The following is a 21,768-nucleotide window of genomic DNA, read 5'->3' as shown; positions in this document are numbered from 1 at the left end:
TTTTTAAAATGATACCTTAATAACACTAAAAGAGATGAATTAACTAAGTCCTTATCGAAGAAACACACCAACCTGCGTGATCCAAAGATGACGATAACAAAATCCAAATACGATGAAGGAAAAAGTATCAGAGCTTAAACTGCGAATACCCAATTTGTTGAAAGCTATGGAGGACCGTGGGAGCCCCAAATCCATCTGCTCAGTAGTCAGATGAAGCCTCTGGCCTATCCTCTCTAGCCACAGGTGAGAGACTCTAACAGCTTTACTATCAGACAGAGATTGTTGTCAACTTGATTATGGTGAACTGAACTGTGGTATGATATGATACTTGGTCAGTTGACCTTCCTCTTGACCCCACCTGAATTTGCTCTAGGCTCAAATATTTCTCACTCTTTACATGACAGAAAATTCTACTTTGGTTCCTTAAATAGTCGCCCTTTCTTTATTTTTATCTTTATATTATTATTACTTTTATCTTTATATTATTATTATTTTCTTCTTTCTGTTTCTGTTTTTCATTGTTTCTATTAAATTTACCAGTTTATCAAGCCCAGAAGGAGTGGATGCAGAGAGACAATAACTGAGGCCATGGGTTATCTGGGACTGGGGTGGGGAGGAGGAGGGAAATTGGGAAACAAGGAATGAATTTTAGCGGGGAGGGGACACTAGAACTGATTGTGATGGTGTATACACAACTCTTTTTAAAAGTGACTTGACTATGGAAGTGTATGTATGTGAACTTTATACCAAGAAAACGACGCCAGAAAAGGAAACCAAAGTTAAACCGTGGTTACCCTGGGTGAAGGAGGAAGAGTTTTTGCTTAGCGGGCATTGAGTTAATGCTAATGGTGTTGAAATAATTTGGGCAAGGATATCAATAATGGGCGCACAACAGAAAGTATAATCAGTGATACTGAATTATACATGTAGAAGTTGTGAAACTGGAGAATGTTGTGGATATTTTTGCCACACAAAATCTAGTAACAATGAGTGTAAGGAAGAAGAAAATATTCTAAAATTGATTGTGATGATGACTGTACAACTTTTCTTGAACTGAATATGTAGATGTAGTGAAAATAAAACCATTTAAAAATAAAATAGATGGGTAAATTAGATAACTTGTATTCAGCCATTCACTGATTCTCCTAAAACATTTTGTTTGGTATAAATCCATGTATGTATGAATTACAAGCCTGGCAGCAGTAGTTTTTTACTTAGACTAGTATAAAAAAGGAACTCTACATTTCTGGTGATTTTACTTACTTCTTGATGTTCTCATATAACATTATTTTGAAGAGAAGGGGTGTCACTTTGAAGACTAAGGTGCACCTGACTTTTACTCATATGGGCATTGAACAAGGAATACCAAAGAAGAATCAATGCATTTTTTATTACGGTGTTGTTGAAAGTACCGGGAACTGCCAAAACGAACAAACAAATCTGTCTTGTAAGTACAACCAGAATGCTCCCTAGAAGCTAAAAGAGGAAGACTGTTTCGCATATGTTGGGCATGTTGTCAGGAGAGACCAGGCCCTGGAAAAAGGACATGCTGCTTGGTTAACTAGAATGACAGAGAAAAGAAAAAGGCACTCAAAGGAAGCGGATTGACACAGTGGCTGCACCAGTGGGCTCAGAAGTGACAATTGTGAAGAATGCTCAGGACAGGACAGTGTTTTGTTCTGTTGTACATAGGGTCCCTATGAGTTGGAACCAACTCAATGGCACCTAACAACAATAACAATATTTAGCTTGAATATCAAGCTTAATGCTGCCCTCTCACATATTTGTTGAAACACTCTTTAACAGTGGTAGTAGATATTGGAAGTCTCCAACTTGAGGGATTTTTGTAGAATTCATTTGCAAATTTAGTGGAACTTCAGTGGTGTTCTCTGTTGCATTTTCCTCTGCTTCTGTCCTTCTGAAGTGCTGCACTAAAATCTCCTATTATTTTTTAAATGCATGTGGGTATCTTAGTTATTTAGTGCCAAAAGTGGATGAATTGAACAAGCAGAAATTTTAGTTTCCCTCCGTTTAGGGGGCTAGACGTCTGATTTAGAGAACTGGCTAGAGGGGAAGGCTTTCTCTTTAGACTCTGGAGGAAGGTCTTTATTTCTTCAGGCTCTGCTTCCAGGTTCCTCGGAGATCTCCATGTGCCCTCGCCTAGTTGGCCCCACCTTTCCTTTGCTCCAGCAGCTCCTGCAGAGAAAGAGTGGTCTTTCTACTCTGGTAAACAGTTGCAGTCTCAGAAACCCACTAAGGCTTGCTCCGAGACAGCATTGACTTGATGGCACTGAATTTGGAGTTTTTGGGTTCCTTTGCTCATTTATTCAATTTCCTATATCTTTTTTGTAATAAGTCATTTTATTGGGGGCTCTTACAGCTCTTATAACATTAATTGTAACAAATTCATTTGTACATATGTTGCCATGATCATTTTCAAAACGTTTTCTTTCTGCTTGAGCCCTTGGTATAAAGTCTTGGTCCCACCCTTCCCCACTATCCAATCCTCATGGACCACTGATAAATTATATATAATTATTATTTTCATATCCTACACCGTCTACTGTCTCCCTTCACCCACATTTCTGTTGCTTATCCCCCAAGGGGTGGGGGTGGCAAGTTATATACCTTGATCATTGTAGATGGTTCCCCATTTCTCCCTCCCCTTCCTCGTGATATTGCTACTCCTTTTATTGTCACTGAGGGGTTTATCTCTCCTGGATTCCGTGTGGCAAGAGCTCTTACCTGAACCATTTTACATATTCTGGTCATGGTACTGGGGGAAGAAACATTAAAGAACTAGAGGAATGTTCTGTCTTCTGTTGGTGCTATGCTCCACCCTGGGGAACTCTTTGCTTCCTTGTGACCCTTCTGTGAGGGAATGTCCAATGGTCTGTAGATGGACTTTGGGTCTCTACTCTGACCCCCATCATTTGCATGAATATTTTTGTTTTTTGGGGAGGCCTCTGATGCCTGTCACCTGATCCTTTTGACACCTCAGGTTCACATAGGTTGGTGTGCTTCTTCCATAAGGCCTTGTTGCTTCTCTGCTGGACGGCTGCTTTTTTAACTTCAAGCTTTTAAGACTCCAAATGCTGTATCTTTTAATAGCTGGGCACCATCAGCTCTCTTCACCACATTTGCCTATGCACCCATTTTGACTTCAGCGATCATGTCAGGGAAGGTGAATATCACGGAATGCCAGGTTATTAGAACAAAGTATTCTTGCATTGAGGAAGTACTTAAGAGATCCGATGCCTGTCTGCTACCTTTTTACTTAACACTTAAATATATGTACACAGACCTACATCCCTATTAATATATTTATGTCTTTATATATGTTTATGCCTATATTTGTACCTCTATAAAAGTCTTTTACATCCTAGTTCTTTCCTCTATTTCTTTTTACTTTCCTCCTGTCCCATTATCATGTTCAACTTTCATTTGACTCTCAGTACTTTCTCTGGGCTACATTGTACTTGATCAGACCGCACCAGGCATTCTACACTCCTGTCACCATCAATTTTAGATTTCTTATTGTTCCCTTGTCCCTAGGTTTATCGACTCCCCCCTCACTTTTTCCCACCTCTTCCTCTCCCATGCCCCACCCCAAGAGATGTCGGCCCTGTTGTTTTCTCTTTGGGATTGATTGTCCTGCCTATCTTATATGGATAGACATGAGAAAAAACAAGAAAGGGGACAAAAATAATTAATTAATTAATTACTATAAATAAATATCATTAAAAGCCTATAAACAGTTCCAAGTCTGTTTGCTGGCCCTTCTGATTGTTTTCCAATGGGATCTGGTGAAGTGTCATGCTCTACCTATCAATTTCAGTCTATTTTCGGGATTCCTCAGGGACTTCATTGCTTTGCTCCCCTTGCTGCTCTGTTGCATTCCCTTTATGTTTCACTCTGGTCAGGGTAGGGGGGCAGACCAGGCACAATGGCCATACTGTGACTCCAGTGTTGTCCTCTTTAGCACTGTGCTTTGTGGTGGGGACAGCCCCTCAGTCCTCTCTGTGCCTTGACTGCTCTGAGCAGGAAAATCTTTTTCAAGACTTGGTGGGTCCTGGATAGGGCTTTCTCTCTCTCTCTCTCTCTCTCTCTCTCTCTCTCTCTCTCTCTCTCTCTCTCTCTCTCTCTCTCTCTCTCTCTCTCTCTCTCTCTGTTTGCTTCCATGTGGTCTGAGCAGACCCGCCAGTATCCCCAGGCTGTATCTTCAATGCTACTTTCTGTAGTGCATTCTTCTGGGAAGGAGGTTGACTTGGCTGGAAATTGGACTGGCCCCCTGCACGTCTTTGTGTTAGTTTGCTGCTTCATGCAGGTATGTTGCCCTCAAGGCTTGGCACCCCAGGTAGATGACTTGCCCCTTTCTCACTTTCCTGTGGAGATATGAATGATACCCACACACAGAGAGTGCATCGTTCCAATCTCCTATATCTTAAAAGCCATTGACTCAAAATAGGAGTACACCCACACTAATCCTGCCTCATTAACATAACAAAGATCGCACATTCCAGAATATTATTATAACCAAAGGCATAATGATTGGGCTTCATAACAGGTATTTAGGTGGGGGACATAATTCAACCCATATCAAATGGATCCCAGATGAGTCAGTGAAAATATATCTAGTCATACATTTAAAATACTAGGAACATTCCTCCTTCCCTTTCTACATGCATTTTTTGTTCATTGGTGAGATATTTTAATTAAGTTGTATTATCTATATCTGGAGAAATTTTATTATTCTAGGATATGTCACATTTTTGAGTAATTGACTTTGTTTTATTGTATCTTTTGCTGGAACTGAGATTTTTATATTGATACGCTTAAAGAGTATAAAATTTATATTAATATAATGATGATAACCATAACCTCATGGTTATGGTGGGCATTTTGACCTCCAAAGAGAAATGTTCATTGCCTTCTGCCATTAATGTTAGCTCAGTGGAAAGTTTGTAATACATTACCTACTAGTTTGAAATCTCTTCTCTATAGGCACATAGATAGTATATGTCCAAGATACTCTCCTGGAAACAGATTCTGATGGTTAAGAAGTAGTATTGAAAAATAAGTCTAGCACGGATGGTTGGTGGCAATTTTCCTCACTAGTTAAGAACTCAAACTCGTAGCTAATTTCTCAATCATTACGTGAAAAAAAATGATGGGCATGTCCTGATATAAGCATTTGAAAAATAATTGAGCCATTTAAAATTCATTAACAGCTTATTTTTCTAAAGATGCCTGCATAGGTCTTCTGAAAACAGGATTAATTACCTGCCAATTTATTTGTTGTGGAGCTCAGTTTTCTGATATCTCATTTGCTTTAAAGTGCTGCATCTAAAACTAATATGCCTACAATTACCCAAGGATCTTTTTAAAGTGGTTATTTGGATTCATCAGGTCTGAGGTAGCATCTGAGCTGATGCATTTTTAGCAAGCTCCCTAGTGATGCAGATGCTGCCAGTCTGGAGTCCGAGCTTGTTTTAAATGGCTCTCCTCTAGTGGTGTTCCACTTGTTTTTAATCTTACTGCTTCTAAATCAGTGCAGCTTGTCTTTAAAAAGAGAAAAAGCAGAAACTAAGGTAGTGAAGAAAGTTCCATCATCAGAAAAGCCAGCAAAATCCTGGGTGGCAACCCCACAGCTTTTCCATAGCACGGGGTTTGGCATTGCAGCCCGATAGGACTGAGTAGAACTGGCCCTGTGGGGTTCCAAGGATAGAAATCTTTATGGGGGCAAAAAATCCTCGTTTTTTTCTCCTTCAGAGAGACTGGTGGGATTGAACCGCCAACATTGCAGTTAGCAGCACCTAACCACTATGTCACTACAAATAATTAGAAGAAACCATTGGAAGGGAAATATTGGAGAAATAAGTTACCATTGGGTTGTGTGGGGGTTTTTTTTCATTCTTCTTCATATAAGTCAGCTTCTCTGAAGATTTGCTCAGCTTACAGATTAATAATACAATAAGAGGATACAACCCTGTCGCACATCTTTCCTGAGTTTAAACCATGCAGCTTCCTTTGTTCTGTTCTCACGACTGCTTCTGGTTACATGGACAAGTTCCACATGGGCACGATGAAGTCTTCTGGAATTCACATTCTTCTCAAATGTATCCGTACTTTGTTATGATCCACATGGTCGAATGCCTTGGCACAGTCAACAAAACTAAAGCTAACATCGTTCTGGTATTCTTTGCTCTCAGCCAAGAGCCATCTGCTAGCAGCAATGATGTCCCCTGCTAATGCTTTCAGTGCAAATTGAATGGCTTCTTTTAGTGCCATCGTTTCTTGCTCATATGCTACCCCCCTGAGACGATGCAATGTTGACACGTTCTTTTTGGTGCAGTGACTCTGTATGTTCTTCTTTTGATGCTTCTTGTATCATTCAATATTTTGCCCATAGAATCTTCCTCCTCTTTTTAAGCCATTCAAACTACAATATATATCTGAGAGATATGGAATCTGAAACATTAAATATATATATATATATATATCACAGCCCAAGATATGAAATGAACAAAAATATCCTGTTAAACTCTCCAGTTTTCTTTGTCTCCTCCATATCCCTTCTCTCCCCCATTCCCTCCCTGGTCCCTGTTCTCCTCTCATCATATTTATTCAATCTGTAAGCTGAGCAAATAATCAGAGATGCTGCATTAAATGAAGAAGAATGGGGCATCAGGATTGGATGAGCGCTCTTAGCAACTAGGAATATGCAGATGACACAAACGTGATTGTTGATAGTGAAGAGAACTTGAAGAACTTGCTGAGGAAGAACAAGAGTTGCCACCTTAGTGTGGAGGAGATCAAAATCCTCACAATGGGATCAATAGGTAACATCATGATGAGTGAAGGACAGATTGAAGTTGTCAAGGATTTCAGCTTGCTGGGTTCAATGTTCATGGAAGCAGCAGTCAAGAGATCAAAAAACATATGCATGTGAAACTTGAACCATGAAAAAGGAAGACTGAAGAAGAATTGATGCACTGCCAAAAGGACAAACAAATCTGTCTTGGAAGAAGTACAGCCAGAATGCTCCTTAGAGACAAGGATGGTGAGATTTTGTCTTCCATACTTTGGACATGTTGTCAGGAGACACCAGTCCCTGAAGAAAGACATCATGCTTGGTAAATGTGGTAGATATATAATTGTTTGCCAATTTGAGGATTAAGAGTGTTGGGGTGGGCCTAGTTTGTCAATCATATCATAGCCAATGTGACCTCTGTGTGGGAATGGCCTTCTCCTGAGAATTCTGGGAAATTCCATACTTCCTACTTGGAGGCAGGAGACACCACTCTCTGTGCCACTCCCTGGGAGACATTGCAGCTGACAAGACACATGGAACTACGCTAGTGTCCTAAGTTGAAGAAGCCACATGAACCTACCCTGATGCAACCAGACCGCTGAAACCGGAGACCCCTACCAGCGCTGAGATGCTTACAACACCACTGGATCCAAAGACTTTCTACCCACTGGTCTGTGATCGTCCTGCATTCAGCATCATTGAATGTGTTTCATGAGTCTGAGGAGACCTTTGTAGATTGGTATTGGACATATGGGCTAGTATCGGACTTATAGACTTGAACTTGACTGGGTTGGGATGCTTTCTCAATGTTCAATTCCTTTTGTTTATAAAGCTCTTTCTTATACATATGCGTGTTTATGAAGTTGTTTCTCTAGTCTGCTCAGACTGACACAGTAAATTAGAGGGACAGAGAAAAAGAGGAAGGCCTTCAATGAGATGGATTGATACATTAGCTGCAACAGTGCGCTCAAGAGTAGCAATTGTGAGAAAGGCTCAGAACTGAGCAGTGTTTCAGTCTGTTGTGCATAAAGTTGCTGTGGGTCAGAATCAATTGGATAGCACCTTACAGCAGCAAGAACGTTATCAACAAGATCATCTGTATACCTAGTCTTCTATCTCTAAGCAATTTTTGTTTGCATACACAATAGAACATTGAGTAGAGTGGCATTCTCTATTATTAAAGGCACTTTCAGAAAAATACTTTTGCTTTCAAAAGCTGGATATAGGTTGCTTATAATCAAGTCATGATCTTACATCAGAGAAATAGCTTAATTTGAAAAATGTTTTCTTTACATAATCAACAAAATACATCTTGCTTCCAAAGCAGCAGTTCTCTAACCAGTCTTTTTGAGCTAAAAGGATCCTCAAACAGAGTAGATCTGCAGAGAGCGACAGAAGAACCATCCGTTCTGGACAGCTCTTGGCACAATTCTAACTTTTAAAGTTATTGGAAAAGAATGTGTTTTGATAAAAAAGGAAAGAAAAAGAGGAAGGAAAGTACAGGGGAAAAAAGAACATGTCACCTCTTTCTACCTTTGCTACATGTTCTGATCTGTAAAGCAGGATAGAAAGATGTGTCACTGGTTCTTGCTTACTAAGGAAAATAATGTATGCATCCAAATTGGGACCCCTTTTCTCAGGAATACAATTTATTCTGGACCCTTGGAGGATTGGATCTTTCCATCTTCTTTTCCAGAAAGGTTCCCTGAACATGTACTTATAGCATTTTAGTATCTGCAAATACCAAAATTGTGTCTATATTTAGCTACAAGAAAGAAAAAATAAATCCATGCATGTAGCACATGCCTTGAGAGAGGTCACAATACTGGGAAAGTTAAACCACAAATACTCCTTCAGGGCAGATTCCCTTGACTCAAGGACTAGGTATCGCCCTGTGACCCACCTCATTTTTTAGCCAAACATCCCAGAAACTCAACCATAGTAAGGCATGTGAGGGTCCTATACACTGATAATGTGTGGAGCCCCGTCCTCTGCTTACTCACACATTCAAATTAGTTATGTATGAAGGGGCTTCAAACAGTTTGTGGAAATATTCTATTATCTTTTAACTACATTTTCCACAAGCTTTTTAAAGATCCCTCACGTGTGTGCATGCATGTGTGTGTGTGTGTGTGTGTTTGAGAGAGAGTGAGGGAGAGAGAGAGAAGAATTTTCTCCATAAATGTGAGTATAATATTAACCATTGAAGTGAGACATGTCACTTTAGTGGAATAAGATAAACGGAATTTTAGTGGCAGTATGAAACTAAGAATTTTGTTATATACAGCATTAAAAAAGAATATTCTACAACAAACACGATGATTCAGTGCATTTAGTTGTTTCAATGGTCAATGCAAAAAACTGTTGAGCTTCCCCGTCAAAAAACTTTTGCCAATGTTACTTTAAATTACTCATATTTTAGTTTTGATACTTGTTTCATAATAAATGGCAAAGTGATAAATGAACAAATGAAATGATGTCATATAAAAATTAATGATCAGAAAACAAACATCACAGCAAATTACTCTATTTCATTTTTAGATAGATCTTTCATCTCTCACATTGTAATGTAAATTTTTTCTTTCTATTCTTTGCTCCAGATAAATTCTTCCATGATTTTGTCACAATTTTAGCAGCAGAACATTTACTTCCATATATAATAAAGATAATGAGTTGAAATTTCTTGATTCATGGTTATCCACCGAGGTTTTTTCAGTTTCTTTAGGGATGAAAATGAGCTTTCTATTATGCAGTGTATAATCATCAAACTAAGGAATATGTGGAAAGCAAGATAAAAATCAGAAAATATGCACTGTATTTTATCTTCTACTATGGAATCATCTATGCCTATGTGAGTAAAACTTGTCTTTCCTGAATCTGTAAACTAAATTCTCACATAAGAATGAAATTGTTGCCTGTGCTAATTTTGGAGAGCCTCCATACATTCTTCATCAGATATGTCACATTGCTTAAGAAAGAACATTGACTCCAAAGAACTTCATACACGTTTGTTCCTTTTTTCAGGCAAGATGCAAGTGATGGTATAGTCTATGTGGTTCCACAAACTTTCTCTCGAACTCTTCCACATTTATGTGCTTCTTTCCAGTGCCTTTGCACCAGTGAACTGCTTGGAAATCAGTATTAGGCAGTATTTGTTTTGTTGGATTTTCAAAATCTTCTCTTACATCATGTAAATATCCTTTTGTCACTCATAGAGATCTGCGCATCTCTTTAATTTTACTTGTGAATCTTGGAGAGCTTAACTCATCCCCTATTCCACATCAACAACATAAATACACCCATCCTCTAGGGTTTGTATTTCATTGGCAATGTTTTCAGCTTCTGTTTTGGTATCTCTTCTTTGTGTCTGGTCTTCGGCAATATTTTGTAAGGCATCTAAAATTAGAATGTCAAATTCTAGAATTGCACTCATGACTCCAGCATGATCTTACCAGCGTATATTAAAAAGACATTTTAATACTCGCTTATTGCTGCAATATGATTAAAGAACTTCCCACCGGTGAATAGAAGAGGGAAAAAGAATCGTGAGAAGTAGCTGGACAGTAGGGGGAGGGAGAAACCAACTACTTTTAGACAATAATCGACATCCTACAAGACTAAGCGAAGATGCAGCACATGGCATGAAATGGCATTTTTGTTACTGCAGTGAAAAACTGTTTGCTCTGGCTCGTATATCCACAATCTTCGTTATTCTCACTCTAGTCAATGGGATTGGTCAGTTCGGGCATTCTACTGGGCATAAAGAAAGCTTTTCCAAAAGCGGGATCAGAGACTCCCGTGACCATCAAGAACGAAGTGTCTCCAGTGAATCGTGTGCACTCTTCCTGAGTGAAAGTGGTGGCAACTGCTGAGGCACCAAGGCTACAGCACTGAGGCTATGAGGCAGACTGGCAGGCCTCTGAGCCCACTGAACAAATAAAGCTGAGTATCTGTTGGCAGGAGGTTAGCTTGCAGAGCAGAGTGCCCTTTAGGCATTTATCAGCTCTGCAGGAGCTTCAAAACACTTGGTCAAGTAGGGTAGCGACCAAGAGGACACATAGGTGAGAGACTGGGAACCAGAGACACATACCTGCCAGCATGGCTGAAGAGAGGCCCTGCTACAGAAAAAAGTACTATGTCTTTAATGTTCTCTGATCTTGATTTGTTGCAACTGGTTAACTTCCCTAAAAATTGGGAATATTTCCTGTAAGTTCTGTGTAGCCATTGCAGCCAATTATAGAATCCAGCAGAGAAATGGAGTTCAGTGGGAAGGGTGGTTGGTGTCAGAATAGAATGAAGGATGGAGAGTGGAAACATGTGTGACCCCTGCCTCTTAGGAATCAGCCTTGGGCTAGTGTGGAGTTGAATTCTTCTTCCCTTTGGCATAACTAGAGGCCAGACATGGCCCCCATGCCATTTCCACAACTTACATTGGGAGTGAGATATGTTGCAATGGCTCCAGACTCCTGAAAGTATGGGACATTGTAAGAGAAGGAACAATGGGGCATGGGAAGTGAACCATATGATTTGGGTATGTTGGTAATTTTTCACCTGGAGTGGCTGAAAGGAACATAAAACGTGTTAAACTACACTGAGGGGAGAAAATGTGCTTCTGAAGTGGCCTGGAGCAAAAGCCAGACAGGTTAAACAAGATGGTCGATAGAAACCTCAGGACTGCCAAAGACGCAAGGTCCTACACATATAAATGGGCTAGTCCTGGGTGGAGAAGAGAAAATTGAGGGTTTTCTTTTCTTTTCTTTTCTTTTTGGTTTTTTTTGAGGGTTTTATTTTCATGTATTTATTTTTCATTGAGTGTTTTAAAAAGGACTATGTGTTTAGGGCTATGAGTTTAACTGATTGTACTTTGGATATTAGGTTCTCCTACCTTGTATTGTAAAAGAGACACCTAGGTATGACAGAAATGAATACTGAGGATTATGATTACAGGAGATTTGTAAGCTCATATTTAGACTGTACTTGATTGGGTTTGCTAAAGGGGAATTAGGAACTACCTGAAGAAACAGGTTTTTTGTATTTCAAGCCAAAGTAGAATATGGGACCTCAGATAGAAAATCTGAACCTCACCCAGAATTTTCAGTGTTAAGGTATTTTTATTTGACAAGACATGCAGACAGATACACTGACAACTGCCGAGAGACTAGGAGATGTACCGTTGAAGGAAAGACCTGCAAAAACAAGAGTAACAACAACAAAACGGTTTTTTAAATTTATAGCAAGAGGTTTCGTTTTGGAAAAACCTAGGCAGGTAAACTCTGTGCCTGTCAGAGTAAACTCCTCTCTGGGAGCCGGCAAGAAGCCTGATATGCATACTGTTATGATGACCTGGGTCCACTTGTTGAGGGGAAGTGAGGGAACCATCAACAAAGTGGTGGGCTGAGTTTGGACATGCTTCGTTGGCACCTGGTGACCCGGTCCACAGAGGCTAAAGATGAAAAGAGTATAAGCTAACTGATCTGAAGTTTAAGTTGTGTGTATCCTGAGCCTGTGGGTACCAACTTAGTTGTAGGTGCTGGCACCGATGAGAGTGTGTGAAGGAGTCAACTAGTCTGTAGTGCACCTAGGTGTGTGTGAACTCCCAAGAAAGTAGTTGGTAGTCAACTTGACTTAGCTTGGACAGCTAGAGCTGAGTTGATCTTAACCCAGCCAAATGAAGAGAGAGATGTTTGACACTGTGAGCTGATATTAACTGCGACAAGTTTGAAGATCTGCTCTTTAATGGCCTTTGCTTGGGTATGAAGATATTAAAGTTCCAACTGAAATGACGATTCTTCACATCAAAAAGTTCAGAGTACTAGGTGGATAGGGACAGACAATTTAGAAATATTATTTATATATATATAAAAACATGGAGGGAGATAAAGGCATGACATGGTTGGCTTACATGCTTTCCCAGATATGTTGAATCTCAAAGTGGAGGGATAAGGGGGTCACCCCACTGAATGGTGTCCTTTTTTCTTGATGGGTCTGGGAAGAGAACTGGGGAAGATATTGATAGTATAGGATTTGGTTGTAAGTAATTGTTGACAGAGTTACTTGTGATTGTGGAAGATATAATTGTGAAAAACGAGAGGCGGCTAATTCTTCATGTATAATAGAGACAGTGGCTAGAACAGCCAGCAGGTGGTCTGCAGTAAAATGAAGTTAGTAAGGTATGGCTCTTCTATCACTAGTCTTGTAACTTCTACCAAATGATTGAGTGGTACTATGCAAATAAATTTTGTGAATATCTAATAGCCATGATTGATCAGCTATTGTTACATAAATTATATACGTATCTTTAAATATGGGAGTTGAGAAATCACACATAAAATAAAAGTTTTATCAATTTTGCATATGTACTTTCCCCTTAATTTTAGACCTATTGGATATAAATTCACCTTCAGTTCTCTCTCATCTACCATATAAGACTGTGCCAGTGGCCATTCCATGATGCTCACCTTCCCAACAGGATCGCTGAAGACAAATGGGTGCATGAGCAAATATGGTGAAGAAAGCTGATGGTGCCTGGCTATTAGAAGACATAGTGTCTGGGGTCTTAAAGACTTGAAGGTAAACAAGTGGCCATCTAGCTCAGAAGCAACAAAGTCCACATGGAAGAAGCATACCAGTCTGTGTGATCACGAGGTGTCAATGGGATCAGGTATCAGGAACAAAAAATCATATCATTGTGAATGAGGGGGAGTTCAGGGTAGAGATCCAAAGCCCATCTGTAGGCAATTGGACATCCCCTTACAGAAGGGTCTTGGGGAGGAGACGAGCCAGTCAGTTGCAGGGTAACACTGATGAAACATACAACTTTCCTCTAGTTCTTAAAGGCTCCCCACCCCCCACTATCATGATTCCAATTCAACCTTACAAATCTGGCTAGACCAGAGAATGTACACTGGTACAGACAGGAACTTGAAACACAAGGAATCCAGGACAAATGATCCCTTCAGGACCAGTGGTGAGAGTGGCAATACCTGGAGGGTGGAGGGAAGGTGGGGTAGAAAGGGGGAACTCATTACAAGGATCTACATACAACCCTCTCCCTGAAGGATAGACAACAGATAAGTGGGTGAAGGGAGACATTGGAGAGTGTAAGCCATGACAAAATAATAATAATTTATAAATTATCAAGAGTTCATGAGGGAGGAGGGGCGGGAAGGGAGGGGAAAACGAAGAGCTGATACCAAGGGCTGAAGTAGAAAGCAAATGTTTTGAGAATGATGATGGCAACAAATGTACAAATGTGCTTGACACAGTGGATGGATGTATGGATTGTGATGAGTTGTACAAGCCCCCAATAAAATGAATTTTTTTAAATGTGCCAGTGGCACTATAATCACATGCCTTGTGGTATATCTGGTCCTGTCCTGTGAAAAGCAAAAAAAAACACATTTTCAAATTTGTATCATGCTGTCTGCAATCATTCTTGCCCCCACTGGTTATCAGCAGTAGTGCCATGAACTCTGAAGATACAACATCAACCAATGGAAAGTGAATGTGCAAGTCTTTGAACTATTATTTCAAATCAACAAACACTTGTGATCTGTGAAAGGGATACCATCAATGAGCAAATATGTTTTGTGGGTCATAACAACGTAAGTCAACTTCTTAAAAGAAAGTCATCTAAGTTGTTTAACTTTTCATTCAGTTTCTCAAAAAAATGTTCAATTTCCTTACCCTGATATATACACAAATATTCTGATAAATATAAATAAAACATTATAATATCTTTTGCTTCCTTGGAAGATTAATTTAGGAATATATTTTGTGAGATAAATAATTTTGTTTCCTCTTGATATCCCATTTGTTAACATATATAGAGTAATGGCAAGCACTATGTCCCTTACAACATAGGAAGAAAACTCACTTGATATATAAATTTTAACTTTTTGTGTTAGATAAATAATAGTATTTCTAGGATTTGGGGGTACTTGATGGGCTCATATTATATTATTTATTACCCATGTTAAACTCAAAGGAATATCGAGCTTACTGCCATCCAGTGGATTCTGACCCATAGCCCTATCTTTCTTCTGAGGAGAGGCCTGTGGGTTTGAAGGAACCACTTGCAGTAAGTGCCCCCAAAAGCAAAAGCAAACTCAATGACATTGAGCCCATATCGAGTCACAGCGACCATGTGTAGGGCAGGGTAGAACTGACTCTTTGAATTTCCAAGACCAACATGTAACCACCAGGGCTCCTTAATATACAAAATAGCTTTCAAACAATTCCTCATAGAGATACAATGAAAAACAGCCTAGTCTTTTAAACCAGGTTCAAGACACAGCGACTGGGGCTCTTGTTACTAATATGCGACATAGGGAATGATATCTACTTTGCTATACTTCTCTGAGGACTTTTTTGAGTTGATACCTGTGAAATCGCCCTTAGTAAAAAGTAAGTGTTCATTGTCAGTTGCTGCTACAGCAGCTCCTCAAAATGGGCCATTAATCCCAACTCCAGGAACTTAGTTCTCTTCCGCTTAAAGGAGCCACACCTTTATAGCTGAAGCTTACACTAAACGAACAAGAAACCGCATTAAAGTTTGCAGAAGAGAAATACACTTAACTGGTGGCGGGGCCCAGTTTGAAAGCACATCCACCCCCCCCCCGCCCCCGTCCCCACTCCAGTGGATTGTGGGAAATGTAGTCTCTCACTCCAGCAGCAGGAGTACGACACAATTGGGTAGAAAACTACAAGTCCCAAGAGGTGCTGAAGCGGGACTATTTCCCAGTCGGGCGGTAGCTCCTCGGGAGGGAATTGGCAATCTCCCTGCCTACGTGGGAGAGAAGGGAGGGTTGGGGGAAGTGTGGGGAGCCTGAACCTGAGCCGCTACCGCCCGAGGAAGCTTCGGTGGGAGAAGTGCAGGAGAAGACGCGGGTGGAGGGGGAAGTGAGGAGGACATCTAGGTCGCTGCTCGGGCAGCACAAACTTCTTCGCGATGTGGCTGAAGCCCGAGGAAGTGCTCTTGAAAAATGCGTTGAAGCTCTGGCTGACCGAGAGGTCCAACGACTACTTCGTGCAGCAGCGGCGTCGAGGCTACGGGGACGAAGGCGGAGGGGGGCTCACAGGTAAGTTGTGACCACCCGCCCCTGCCGCAGGGCCGTGTGCACCTTCACTTAGAGGGTGGGGAGGAAAACAGTTACTCGCTGCCACCCGCCGCCGCCTGACCTTAGACCTTGGGCCGGGACACTGGGGTTCTTCTCCTGCCACCACTTTCCCATTTCCTTCACGGAGTCCTGAGGAAAGCTCCATTGGACAGCAGTTGCTCTTTGGGTGGGACAGGAAGAGGGAGAGGGGGTTCTTTCCTAGGAAAAGAAATAATTGAGTAGCTACCCTCTCGCTTCCCAAGCGGGTGGGCCATGGGGTTGGGGTGGGCGGCAGTTGGCTGACCCCACAGGGGTCTCCTTCAGACTCAGTGACAGGCTAATGCTCACTTGTGGACTCGAAAAACAACATCATCACTGGAAAAACCACACAAACCAAGCCATACTGATAGACCTACCCCCTTGGTAAGGGTAAGTGTGTGTTTGGGGGCAGAGGGCTGTTGAAGAGAGAAGGGAGGCGCTCCCATCACATCCTGAGAGATGGGCAGTAAATGAAATCATTAGAAGGCTTGGGTGAGGGACTTACAGGGCGTTGGCGTCAAGTCCCTTCTGAGAGAATTGCTACCTTTTCCCAATTCAGCATCTTTTACTCTTGTTTCCAAGTTTTCAGCCCTTGGAATTCCCTTCGGAGAAGTCCATTGCCATGTCAGAATTAATCTCTCTGGAGTGTTTGGCTCTGGCTCTTCTTTCAAAGCCGGAATTCCAAGCAAATCCAGTCAAAGAAATGGAAGAAGTTTCATTCTTCCGTCTAGTCCACCCTGCCCTCAATTTTTATATTAAGACAATAATAGTAGCAACAACAAGAATTAGTCATTAGCTCAGTGACTCGGGAGGGGCATTCAAACTTTGAAAAAGAGCTTTTTTTCATGACAATTTTTTGTTTGATATTGTGGCCTGGAAATGGCAGACCAGGCTTAATTTAGGCAGCGTGAAGCACTGGCGTCACTAGGAGGGTGCAGTGTGCACCAGGCGACACTGGCAGAGGGGTGACGCCAAAATAACTCTATAAGATGTCAGTGCAGGGTTTCAGCAGACATGTATTATTATTCTTAATAAAAATAACCTTGTTGTTAGTGAATAGCAACAGACATTTTTCGGAAGCCCAGTTTACTACTATCAGTATACCTACGAGGGTAAAACTCGGTACTGTTGTACTTTGTTGACCCTTTTAATGCGCTCTGTCAGAGCTGTCGTTGCCTAAGAGCCGTGGTGCTTCATAGCATGTGGTTTCAACTGGACAGCAAGCACGGACTTGTTTTCATAGTCGTTGCTGACGTGGTCACATTTTCTGGTGTTTGAGCTTCCACATTGTGGTACCCATATTTCTGAAACAATTTCACGAACTTTGGGGGTGGGGGATGAAGGAGTAAGTAAAGGGAAAGGGAGGAGAAACATTTAAAAAGACTTTCTGCTCAGTTACGCATAAGGTTGTAGCTAATAATATAATTCAAAGTCGAAAGATTTCAACAACACATCGTTAATATTCATGTAATCTAATTGCATTTCAGCAGTTTACACCTATATCATGTATTATTCTAACACTAAAATGGATGATAACTCTCACCAAGGATTCTGTGTGGTCTCTCTGGTAGGAGGAGGAAGTCAAGGGGAGGGAGTGGGCTGACTCTATGAGTTACCATAGTTGTTGACACCAATTCTCCTGATGCCCTTGGCATGAAGTACTGGGCAGAGGGGTGGATCAACAACCAACATCATCGTCCTGTGTGCTCTTACCTGCTGAGTGAAATTCTACAAATTCCTTCATTTACTTATCGTTGAGCCGTGCCCTCTGTGGTGCAAGGAATGATGGGGCATACTGAAGATTCAGGACTTTGCCTTTTAAGTGGGCCTAACCTGGACAAAACTGGAGGTGGTGGAGGTGGGATGGGGGAAAGAGGATTCCTGACTAATAAGCCAGACAAGTTGTGATTAGAGGGGAATGGCTGGTGGTTTAGGTTAAGCTTCCTGCTATTTTGCTTCTGTAAAATGGTGTCTACCTCCTAGAGTCGGGAGCATAAAATGACAGATAATCGGTGCCGAAGCAATGTAAGTTACGGTGCTGATAAACATGTACTGTGAGATTCTTTTTCAAGTCACCTCCAGGTGGAGAGAATCCTGTGGCCCTACAGGATACTTTTTTCCCTTTCTCTCAATATACCCATAAAACTAAATCTTGTAAACTCTTTTCGTCCAGTTTTTAAAAAGATCCTCTGGACAATTTGAAACAAAAAATGACTTCTTAAAACTAGAGCCATCTGATCATTTACTCTTATTTTTTTCATCTTTTTATTGGGGCTCATAAGGCTCTTATCACAATCTGTACATACATCAATTGAACAAAGCACCCTTAAACATTCGTTGCACTCGTCATTCTCATAATTCACCTTCCACTTGGGTTCCTGGAATCAGCTCGGTTTCCCTTTTTTTCCCCCGTCCCCCTCCCTCCTCGATCCCACCCCTGGTCCCCTGATAGTTTATAAATAATTATTATATCTTATCTTACACTCCCCGGCGTCTCCCCTCACCCGCCTCCTCATTGCCCATCTCCCAGAGAGGAGGTTACACATAGATCTCCGAGATCGGTTCTCCCTTTCTACATCCCCTTCCCTCCCGGTGTCGCCACTCCCACTGCTGGTGTTGAGGGGTCATCTGTCCTAGATTCCCTGTGTTTCCAGATCCCTACTGCACCGCCGTACATCCTCTGGTATAACCAGGTCTGCAAAGTAGAATTGGGGTCATGATAATAGGGAGGGGAGGAAGCGTTCAGGAACTAGAGGAAGGTTTTGAGTTTCATTGTTGCTACACTGAACCCTGAGTGACTCATCTCCTCCCCACTACCCCTCTGGAAGGGATGTCCAGCTGTCTACAGATGGGCATTGGATCCCCATCATGTACTCCCCCTCTTTCACGGTGATGTGATTCTCACCACCACCCCACCTTTGTTGTTGGAGACCTGGTCTCCTCTGCCCTTCATGATCACCTATGTTGGTGTGCTGCTTCCGTGTGGGCTTGGTTGCTTCTGGGCTAGATGGTCGCGTGTTTGCTTTCAAGCCTTTAAGTCCCCAGATGCTGTATCTCTCAGTAGCCGGGCACCATCAACCTTCTTCACCACACTTGCTTATGCACACTTTCGTCTTCAGCGATTATGTGAGGAAGGTGATCACACAATAATTGTTTTTGTTCCTTGGTGTCTGCTACATGGTCCGTTCAACACCTTGTATTCGCTTAGGCCGTGTGCTTCTTCTCTGTGGGCTTTGTTGCTTCTGAGCTAGATGGCCGCTTATTTGCCTTCAAGCCTTTAAGACCCCAGACACTATATCTTTTTGATAGCCGGGCACCATCAGCTTTCTTCACCACGTTTGCTTACACACACATCTGTCTTCAGTGATCATGTCGGGAAGGTGGGTATCCTGCAATAACTGTTTAGCAGGGCGAGGTGCTATTGTATTGGGGGATTATGCATGAGGAGGCCCAATGTCCATCTGCTACCCTACTACTGAACCTATAAATATATGTACATAAGTCTATTGCCCCCATAATCATAAATATATTTACATATGTACATGTCTATATTTAGGCTTCTCTGTATGCACTTTGCCTCCTACTCCTTTCCTCTATTTCCTTTTGCTTTCCTCCTGTCCCATTACCATGTTTAGCCTTCATTCTGGTTTCAGTAATTCCTCTCAGTTACCTTGCTCTTGGTCACTCCCTACCAGTCCTCCCCTCCCCTCCTTCCTCTGGTTTTGAACCACTCGCTGTTCCCTTGTCCCTGTGTTGGGCAACACCTCCTCCCTTCCCCTACCTCCCACGCTCTCATGTCCCTCCAGGACCGTTGGTCCTGTTGTTTTCTTCTCTCATTATTTGTCCAGCCTATCTTGTCTAGGTGGACCTGCTGATATAGTAATATGTGCATACTAATGCAGATGACTTTGATAGCGCCCAAGTGCCACATAAGAACATGGCTTTGACAGAAGCAACATTGACACGCTGATAAACAGAAAAGCCACTAACATACAAAATTTACAAGGTAAAAAACAAAACAAATAAAAAAACAAAAGACAAAACAAAAAGATAGCAAATATTAAAAGAAAAATTACTAGTAGTTCAAGGTCAGTTCGTTGACCTTTAGGAGTATTTTCTAGATGTAGCTTGTGAGGTGCCACGTCCTGGCCCGGAAGTCCATCCTTTATACTCCTTGGGGATCCCTTTGCTCTGCTTCCTCCGCTGCTCCATTGCACGCCCCCAGTGTTTGCCTCAGTTTGGTGGGGTCAGCTCAGTCCCACATCCCCCACTGTGTCTCAGGTGCTGTCCCGTGTAGGGCCATGTGTTGGTGCAAAGGACTCTTTTCATTTAGTAGATGCAAATGTTTTCAAGGTTAAAATTTGAGAACTAGTTTTCATAATAGCCCAGAGATGTAAAGTATCTAGCTGAGTTCATTGAAGATAGGGCAACATAGATTTTATTTTGGACAGTATAGATTTGAAGCAGATAATATAGTTGTCAAAAACAGTCTTCTCGTGTGTTTTGGTCCTCTATCATTTTGACCAGAGGTTTGCTTGGATTGTATTTTTACAGTGATCCTACCTACATTTAAAGAAGCCCTGGTGGCCAGTGAGTATTGGTCTTCTAATGGCAAGTTTAGCAGTTCGAAACCACCAGTTTCTCCTGGGGAGAAAGAGGAATCTTTCTATTCCCATGAAGATTTATAGTCTCATAAACATTTACAGGAGCCATTTGTTCTACTCTACTCTTTCCTATAGATTCCCTGATTCAAAATTAACTTGGTGGCAGTGAGACCCACAGTTTCCAAAGAAATAGATTTCTTGAAAAATTATTAGTTAAATCAAAATTTTGTTGATCAAATTGTTGCAATGTAGTATGAAATGACCTTTAACTGGTTGCCACTTTACAGTAAACAATCAATCCCTGTTTTCTGTGTGTGGTTTTTTTTTCCCTTTAACAGGCCAATTGCCTCGGTTTCTTATCTCTGTCCCACCTACCCCCATTTCTTGTTCACCATATCCATGGAATAAGAGGAAATTCTTACACAGTATGTTGTCACTAGCCATAGCCCCATTTTTGTACGTCATAGCCAATTTACCTTCCTGCATGATTTTTCTCCTTGTGGTACATGGGGACTCCAAAAAGTCCTAGGAAAACTTCCATTATCTTTTCATTTCCCCTTTCCACATGCCATTTGAAGTCCCCTTGTATTGTCAAGATGCTTGAGATTATCGCCGTTAATGGTTGGGCCCTGCTGTTATATTCCATGCAAGTTAAAAGAAAAGAGTCAGAATAGAGCAAAAAGAGGCTTTTAAGGTTTGTTTGGTTCTTTGTGGCCCAGAGCATAACTGGGTGCTGATTTCATGCCTGCTCCATTACTGTAGTCTGCCTTAAAATTGTGCAGCCGAGAGCTTTGCTCTGCTTTACCACCAACCCGCATTTGGATTCGTTCTCCCCAGAGCTTGACTGTGTTTGCCTTTGTTCATTTTAAGTGCTAAAATCCAATATTTGGGGCTGTCCATTTAAAAGATTAGTTTGTACAGTTTGTGTAATGAAGAAAAGATAATGACCATGTAGAAATGTTAATAACTGCGCTTCCTTTCAGATCTCATTTCTTTGCCATGTGGTAATTGGCAATAGCTACCAGTAATGCTATGAGTGTAGATGTGAACTTAGTGAAGTTAGCTAGCTACAATCTTCACCCCCCACCCCCATAATTGAATTGGTGCAGCATAGTATCCTCTGTTGGTTAACGCCAGAGCCATTTGGAAATTCCAATTATGTCCTTTTTGAAATTTTTGAATTTCTACTGCATATCCATTTGCTTGATTTGCT

The 21,768-nt window shown here is 41.4% G+C and overlaps 1 protein-coding gene across 2 annotated transcripts in view; it reads left to right on the top strand.

The window, feature by feature from the left end:
• The first annotated feature begins 15,618 nt into the window (after nt 1-15,618).
• Nucleotides 15,619-21,768, top strand: part of TBC1D8B (TBC1 domain family member 8B) — an 87,234-nt gene continuing 81,084 nt past the window's right edge. For both annotated transcript variants that reach the window (XM_075539429.1, XM_075539428.1), the window contains exon 1: nt 15,619-15,894. In XM_075539429.1, coding sequence (XP_075395544.1) covers nt 15,765-15,894 — 130 coding nt within the window. In that variant the 5' untranslated portion in view covers nt 15,619-15,764. The remainder of the gene's footprint in view (nt 15,895-21,768) is intronic.

Source organism: Tenrec ecaudatus, chromosome X, assembly GCF_050624435.1.
Source record: "Tenrec ecaudatus isolate mTenEca1 chromosome X, mTenEca1.hap1, whole genome shotgun sequence".
Taxonomy (NCBI): Eukaryota; Metazoa; Chordata; class Mammalia; order Afrosoricida; family Tenrecidae; genus Tenrec; species Tenrec ecaudatus.
The sequence above is the reverse complement of the archived record's forward strand: the minus strand, read 5'-3'. Positions and strand labels throughout refer to the sequence as shown.